The sequence below is a fragment of the Pteropus vampyrus genome, unplaced genomic scaffold (assembly GCF_000151845.1).
Source record: "Pteropus vampyrus isolate Shadow unplaced genomic scaffold, Pvam_2.0 Scaffold321, whole genome shotgun sequence".
Lineage (NCBI taxonomy): Eukaryota > Metazoa > Chordata > Mammalia > Chiroptera > Pteropodidae > Pteropus > Pteropus vampyrus.
In genome coordinates, this window is record NW_011889102.1 from 1,714,444 (window position 1) to 1,722,530 (window position 8,087).

An 8,087-nucleotide genomic window follows, 5' to 3' on the forward strand; every position below is an offset into this window, starting at 1 on the left:
ATACCCAGGTTGTCGACTGCAACTACAGATAACCAGCAGCAGCCTTCTGTTTGCAGCTGGTATCTGTCTTTGAATGTGGTCCTTGAGTAAGGCCCGGCCCGGCCGCTTTCACACTTTAGCCAGCCTTTGCCTTAGGCACTTGAACTAAAATGTGGAGCAGTCTTTTTAGTCATTTAGCATAGTGACCCTATACTGATTTTTTTATTTAAAATTATGCAAACGATGTTGGAATACATTCTCATAAAAGAGTAGAACAATACAAAAAAAAAAAAACCACAGAAAAACCATCCTTGAACATTTTACAGTTTCTATTAGTGATATGACCTTCTATAAAGACATCAACCTTGGTAATACCTGTACTGGGACCTTCGATGCTGTTGGATTCATTGTACTTCTCCGGGGGCTGCTCCTGATGACAGCGGAGCTGACATAGTCTTGTTCAGAGCCTGTCTTGGGACATAAGTGGCCTCCCAGCACATCATGAAGAGCAGGGTAAATCCAGTCGGTCTCTCTGCAAACAACTGTGGGTGCAGGAGCCCATTTTAGTGGATCCCTCGCAACTCGATCTGATAAGATCCCTAATGGGGAGGGTAGGGATGCTGGAGTTTGTTCAAGGCAGCTGGCTCTGCTGGGAGAGTAATGCCTGCAGACTGTCACCTCCCTCCCTCCTTTCTCTCCCATTCTTAGGTACTTTGTGCTGAAGATCTCTGCAGGGATTGAATATCCTGGGGAGATCAGGTGGCCACTAGCCTTCTGCCTCTTCCTAGCTTGGGTAATTGTGTATGCGTCTCTGGCAAAAGGAATCAAGACTTCAGGAAAAGTAAGAACTTGTGTTTATCTAAGAGAAAGCTCTGGGACACCTAGGGGGGTGTTTGTGTCACGAGCAGGTAAAGGAGCACTGGGAAGAGACGAGACGTGGGCATAGTTCTAATTCTGGTCCTGTGTAGCCGTTGGGCCTTGGCAAGTGGCTTCACTCCTGTGGGTAAAATAAGATGATAACATCTTTCCTTCAGGGCTGTTTTAATGATTAAATGAAAAAAAAAAATGTACGCAGAGCCCCTGACATAGGGTGGGGGGTGCAGGGATTGGTTTCCTTCAACTTCGTCCAGCAGATGGGGCCTCCCTGATCTGATTTGGTCACTTTCCATGAACTCTAGTATTAGTGCTGCTGGCCAGCATTTTGCCTCTTAGTCTGGCTGCCAGGTCAGTTATTGCTGCTGCCAAGAGGCTGGAAAGAGACCAAAACTGAGTAGTGGATCCCTCCCTTCTCCCCACTCCCAACCACCATGTTTTCAGCCTTTCATGCCTTTCTTCCCACCCCCAGCCCAACACTTTTCCACCACACGTGGCTCCAGCCTCCACCTTAGGATATGCCCAGTGGCACTTGAACTAAAATGTAGAGCAGCCTTTTTTAGTCCTTTAGCATAATGACCCTATATAGTCCTGCCAGTGGGATCTTGGTTGGGCAAATACTTGGCCGCTCTCATTGAGCTATATCATTTAGCTGCCTCTCTGGAGATGATGGAACTTCCACTCTAAGCTCAGTCCCAAGGTACGAAAGCAAGACATTGGGTACTGCTGCGAAGATCACAGTGTTTCTATTCGTCTGTGATGATTTATGATGGTGTTACAGCCAGTTTCTTCCCTTGATCTAAAATTTAATCCTTGGTGCTAGATTTTATGGGCTTTCCAGAATGGGACTTTTTGAGTAGCCCGGAGCAGGTAAGTTTCTCTTTTAGGTTTGCTAACTGATCTCTCTGCTTCATTGAGAAAGGCGGCCAGCTAGGAATTAATGATCATTTTTTTTTTTTTAAATGAGGACTGTCACCAGAAGTAATGACATTGTCTTGGAGTGTGCAGACATTAATCACGGAGCATCATTTGAAAGCCAGGGTGAATGCGCTGGCTGGATCTTCTTACTGTGACGCATTCCTTGTGATTGTAATTCCATAAACAGACTTGTCTAAGCAGCAGTTCTGTCCTCCTCCTGCATCAAGATAAGCTCAGTTCCTCTTGCTCAGGGCCTAAGGAGACCAGAGTGGCCAGCTGTCGCCTAGGAGATCTCAGTCTCCCTTTGAGCAGCTAGAATTCCAGAGGCAGGGGCACAAGCAGGCAGCCTGAAGGTCAAATGCAGCCCATCTGACCTCAGGGGCTGCTCTACCTGAGAGTTATGGCAACAACACAAAGCTAACCTAATTAGCTAGCACAGGCTGGTGGGGCCTTACCTTACCACCTGTTCAGGGCTCCCACTGTGAGGAAAATGCAGCCAGGTGTCAAGCCAGCAGGCTCAGATCAACTAGACATTGTCACTCCTGCCAAGTGTAATTCATTACTGTTCAAGTTTAACTCCTCTGACAGTACCGTTCTGAAACAGGTGCATTCGGAAGCTCCCCCCACCCCTAAACAAGGGAACTAGCTGGCATAATGCCTCCATGTACACCTGGCTCAGATCTGAGGCATCCCCAGGATTTATAAACCAGACTGTGGGCCCTTTCAGTTCAGCAGGATCACCATCTACAGAGTAAGTGGCATCCCCCACACCAGGGCCCAGGCCTGGTGAGGCCAGCAAGTACCTAAGCATGAAATTTGAGGTGGCAAAAAGTTCCTGCAAGGGCTAGGTTGGACCCTGAGTGTGGGCGCTTCCTTAAATTGCACCCTCAGTGCCTCACTTGCCTCTTCCTAATCCTGGCCCTGCCTCACGTGTCCCATCGTGTGGCCCACAGAGGGGCATTAATGGAAAGAACATAGGCTTTGGAGTTAGGAAGCTTCAAGTTTAGATCTTGGCTCCAGCTGGGAGACCTTGAGTGAGGTATTTAACTCCTTGTGAGATACAACCTGAGCCTCAGTTTGCCACCATGCAAGTGGGACTAATAGCCGATCCGCAGAGGGAGCTCCAGGAATGGTTGAGTCTGAACAGTCTCCAATAGTCAAATGGGAACAGTTAGCTGGTTAGGCTGGTGCCAGTCTTGGGGTTTTCTTCCTGCCGGCCCCACTATCTCAGTCATGTCCTCTTCTTCACTTCCCACCAGCCCCACATGGTCAGGAGGTGGAAAGGTATTCTTTAGTTGTTACTCTGCTCCTAGTGTCTTGGTGGGGTGAGGAAGTCAGACTGCTCAGGGCCCTGCCCTGCCCTTGTAAACATCTCCTCTCCCCAACTGCATCCAACAGCTGGGAGGACAGCCTGGGCCATCCTGGGGTGGGCGGTTTTCTCCTGAAATGTCAGATGCTTTGGGGTTTCATAATTTTGTGCATGGATGGGCTTCGCTTACGCATGGAAGGGTTTTACTTAAAGGGAGGGAGAGAAGCAAGTTTGGCAGGACTAGAAGGGAGCAGGCTGCCCTTCCCCCACCGTCCCTAGGAATCCGATTGCTTCAGAGCAAGGAGGGAGGGGAGACTGCTGTCCTGGAGGGCAGGGAAGCCGCCTCCTGTTCTGGAGGTAGCAGTGCAGAGTAAAGGAGGCCAGCCCACCCCTGGTCTGTAGCCAGAATGAGTTTGGCCTTGAAAAGTAACTGGGTTTAGAGGAAGAAACAACTTCTCATCTTTCCTTAACCTGCAACTCACCCCATTTCAGCTGATGGCAACGCCACCTTTTCATGTGTTGAGGCCAAAAACTTTGGGGTCATCATTTCTTCTCCCACCACCCATTCTACATTAAATCAGTCAAGAAATTCTGTTGGCTTTTTCTGCAAAATATATCCAGTGTCTGACCATTCTCCCAGTTTCATTGAGACACCTCGTTGGAGCCATCATTGTCCCTTGTCTGGATTACCGCTGTGGCCTCCTAAGAGCTAGCTGTCTCTGCTTCTCCTCTTGTGCCCCTGCAGTATTCTCGCAAGGTAGCCACTGGTTCAGTTAAAAGGTTAGATCATGTGACTCGTCTGCTCAAATTCCTGCGGCAGCTCCCATTTCCCACAGGATAAAGCTCTGCAGGATCTGTCCCCCACGTGACCCCTACCCTGACTTCCTTTCCTCCCTGTGCTCCGCCCCAGCCACACTGGCCTCTTTGCTGTTCCTAGAAGTCAGGCACAGTCCCTGCTTAGGGCCTTACTCTAGTCGTTCCCTCCATCTGGAATGTTCTTCCAGATTCCCAATTGGCTTACTCTCACTTCCTTCAAGTCTTGGGCAGCTCCTCGAGGAGGCCTTGCCTGTCTGCCAAGTTAATATGGCCATCTTCCCAGCGTCCTCCCTCCCACGTCCCACCCCTCTTTATCCCTCTCTACTTCCTTTCTTCCCAGTGCACTCATCACTTTCATATATGCCACCAATGATATTATTATGATTACCACTGACCGTGCATCTCTCTAGCTAGAATAAAAGCTATTTGAGGGTGGGGGTCTTTGTTATGCTTACTGATACACCCCAAATGCTTAATGAAATGGCCCTAAGAGATATATGTTACTCTTAACTCTCACCTTCAGTCTATCCCCTGCCAGTTCCCAAATCAGTCCGCATTCCCTGAAATCCTGGTGCCTGCCTGTCACTGCCATTCTGGAGCCCTCCTGACAGGCTCTAGAGAGTGCAGCCAGTGCACGGTGGGGTCTCTGTCTCCCTCCCAGGAGGCTGGTGTTCCAGGTGCCCCAGCATGGAAGGCTGCAGGTGAGAATGGAGCATCTGTGACCCAACAGCGCTCACCTAGCTGGCTGTATCCACCCACCCCATGGATCAGAGAGGGTTTGATGGGCCGAAACGGGAGCTTAACCTCATCCTTTTTGTGTCTTTTAATGCATTTGGGGGATGTAACCGGCTTGTGAGCCTAAGGTTGTCAGTGTTATTAAACTTAGGACTGGTGAGTCATAGGCACGACTGAAGTGGCACTTCTGTTTCCATTGTCCCCAGGCTGGTAGCACTTTGAATGGATTGTCCCATTGTACTCTTCCAACAGTCCCGTGAGGAATATGCTATTAACTTTGCTTTGCAGGTGTGGAAACTGAGACTCAGATTAAATCACTTCTCAAGGTGGCCCACCTTGTAAATGATAGAGCTGGGATTTGAACTTAGGCCCGGGGGATTGTAGAGCCTGAGCTCTCACAGGCTGTTCTCTTCATCCATCAAGTCCTGATCCCAAGCCCTTCCTTCAGCCTGACTGACAGATAAGGAAGGAAAGCGTCTCCCACCCATCCCCATCCAACCACAGTCCCCAAGTTCTGCTGACGTTACTTCCCAAATGTTTCTCGACTCTGGTCCCTCCCTCTCATCCAGAATCCAGGAGCATCCCTCGGCTGGCATTCAAGGCCTCCCATGACAGAGTCTCCTTCCATGTCTCCAGCGCCCCTCCCTCACTCTTAGCCTCAACTTTATATTGTTCTAATAGTGAGTGATTAGAACTTTGCCCTCACACACCTGCTTGCTTACTTCCTTCTCCTTCCCACCTTGCCCCAGCTCATGTTGCACTTGGCCTCTAAGAGCCATCTTATGTGTCTTCTCTGTGAATCTTTTAGTTAACTCCCAGGCTGAGTACAATGCCCTCCTCTGGAACTTCATACACAAAGTGTTCTTTGTGTATTGTTTAGCCTATTATCCAGACGCTGTCTCTGGGTCTTCGAGGTCATGAATGCCTTCATCTTTACGCATCTAATGTCTGGCAAAGTATCCAGTTCTTAGTAGGCCCTTGGTAAATGCTTGTCGAACTTAATTATATTTAGTGACTACCTTTTATAAATCTGGCACTATGCTAGGGATTCATTTAATCTTCACGATTATTTATTTTTAAGAAAAGTACTATTGTCCCCATTTACAGATGCAGAAACAGATTCAAGGAGCTTAGTAGCTTGTCCAAGGTCTCATAGCCTCTCAGTACCAGAGGTGCGATTTCATTTTAATCTAAATGTGATCTAATTCTTAGATCAGGGTCTTTTCACCTTACCAGGCTGCCTCATTTAAGATGTCTGTATAAACAAAAATGGAAGGCTTAAGCTAAAAGGAGTCATCTCTAATGGTGGAATTTGGGGTGTCAAGCAGAGGGTGGGGTAGGAGTTGAGGAGGAAGTTTCCTCAGGGAGTTAGTTGTCCACTCAGCAGCTGACTCACCCCTAGCCATCCACACTGCAGGCTCATGCACCCCACAGCCGCGGGTGTCCTCCCACAGGCTTCACTGGCTCTCTCTGACTCATCTTTGGTCCCAGTACCTTCCCAGTGTCCCCAGCCCTGGCAGAGTTTGGGGAAAACTACCTGGCTGCCCTCACCATCAGGCACTGTTTCCAGGTGACAGAAGCCACTTGACCTTTGGTGATGCTCCTTTGGCATGTTCTACAGGTCTGCTCAGTACGGTCCCTCTGTTGGATGGTTTTTCCAGGTGGTGTACTTCACGGCCACGTTCCCATACGTCGTGCTCGTGATTCTCCTCATCCGAGGAGTCACCCTGCCCGGAGCTGGCGCTGGAATTTGGTACTTCATCACACCTAAGTGGGAGAAACTCACGGATGCTACGGTGGGCTTATGGTTTCGTTACGACATGCCCATGGGGGGAATGGCACATGGGGATGGGTCCTGAGCTGGGACGCTGTTGGACAGAAGGAGTCAGACTTCTTCCCATAGGCATCTCACTGTTCTCTTTCACAAGGTCCTGATAATCTTAGAATGTTATGCACTCAGGAAATCTTTAATGAGAAGTGGGCAGCTGGGGTTTTTCAGATTCTTGGAATAGTTGTCCTACATCTGGGTTAGCAGCAGAGGCTGAAATGAAGAATGAAATTCCGTTAATAGCTTTGGGCCACCTCATACCCCTCATCTGGTACTAATTATAGTATGTTGGAAATGGATTTTTGCTGATTGGAAAATAACAGCACTTAGGCAGACCACAAGCAATTCTATTTTAAAGGGCTCAGACACATTTGACTATTTCTGGCACACCGACACAGGGCCAGTACACACTTGTATTTCTCTCGACATATTCTGTACAGACACATCTTACTCTAAGATTCCCAATCCAGAAACCTCCAAATGAGAGAGGTGGCTGCTTAATAAGAAGTGATTTTTCTCACCTTAAAGAAATATATGCTTTTCTAGGATACGTTAGGAACACATAGCTAGGATTGAGTTTGCACATAACAAAAAACCTCCAAATAATGGCAGCTTAAACAAGATGGAAGTTAATTTCACTTGCATGCACTAAAGCAGCCTAGTGTGTTGGGTGGCTCTATAGTGTAGTCAAGGGCCCAGGCCTCTGTCTTTCTGCCCCACCGTCATCAGTGAATAGCTTCAGGATGGCTGCCAGAGCTCCAGCCATCATATCAGCATTCAAGGTAGCACAAAGGGGTGAGGAAAGGGGTAGATATAGACACTCTCCTTCTCTTTAAAAGTTGGGTAACTCCCAGAAATCTCACATCACATTTGATTTTCACATCGTTGGCCAAAAACTAAATAATATGATTATCACCTAGCTTCACGTCCTCTCGATGCTGGGAGGCGGTCGTGTAGCTGGATGAATGACTGCCTTTAAATAAAACCACAGCTTTGCTATTAAGGAATACGGGAGAATAGATGTTGGGGTAGGTCTAGACTTTGCTGGCACACGCTTGAACTTTGTCTTCACATATTTTAAGCACAATTTTAGAACCAGATTTCATTTATGAAAATGATGGGAAGTCCGTCATACAAATCATATAAATTTCTAGTTCAAAAACTCTTGAGAGGTCTTTTGGAGTTCTATGAAGACAATTAAGAGAAATCACCAAGAGAACCAAGAGGCTATGTCAGCCAAGTTCAAGAAGGATGGAACACTATAGAGGTTGCTTTACGATGAGGGGCTGTAGAATTTCAAATTTTTAATAGCAGTTGTAATCTGTAGGAATGTCAATTTAACAGGTTTCTATTTTGTATCCACGAATATATCTTGCTGCTGCAAATTGTTTTTTGAGAGTATATGCAGCTAAAGAAAGGGCTCTCCCCTTCCGTTTAGTTTTACATGATAGGAAACAGAAGCATGAAATGTGTGTGTAGTGTATCGAATTCCTCTCCTTTGACTAGAACGGAGTTGAGATCTCTCAGGTAATTTACTGCCTTTTGGGCTTCCAGCACAAATAATGTGTGTTTCTTATTTATGTTGGTGCAAAAGTCATCTTGTCCCTGACTGTGTCTTCCCTGGGGAGA

General features: G+C 47.5%; 1 protein-coding gene across 3 annotated transcripts in view; it reads left to right on the forward strand.

Moving 5' to 3' along the window:
- SLC6A5 (solute carrier family 6 member 5) overlaps window positions 1-8,087 on the forward strand; it is a 49,408-nt gene that overhangs the window by 20,277 nt on the left and 21,044 nt on the right. For all 3 annotated transcript variants that reach the window (XM_011377782.1, XM_023521888.1, XM_023521887.1), the window contains one exon: window positions 6,292-6,426. In XM_011377782.1, the coding sequence (XP_011376084.1) occupies window positions 6,292-6,426 (135 nt within the window). The remainder of the gene's footprint in view (window positions 1-6,291; window positions 6,427-8,087) is intronic.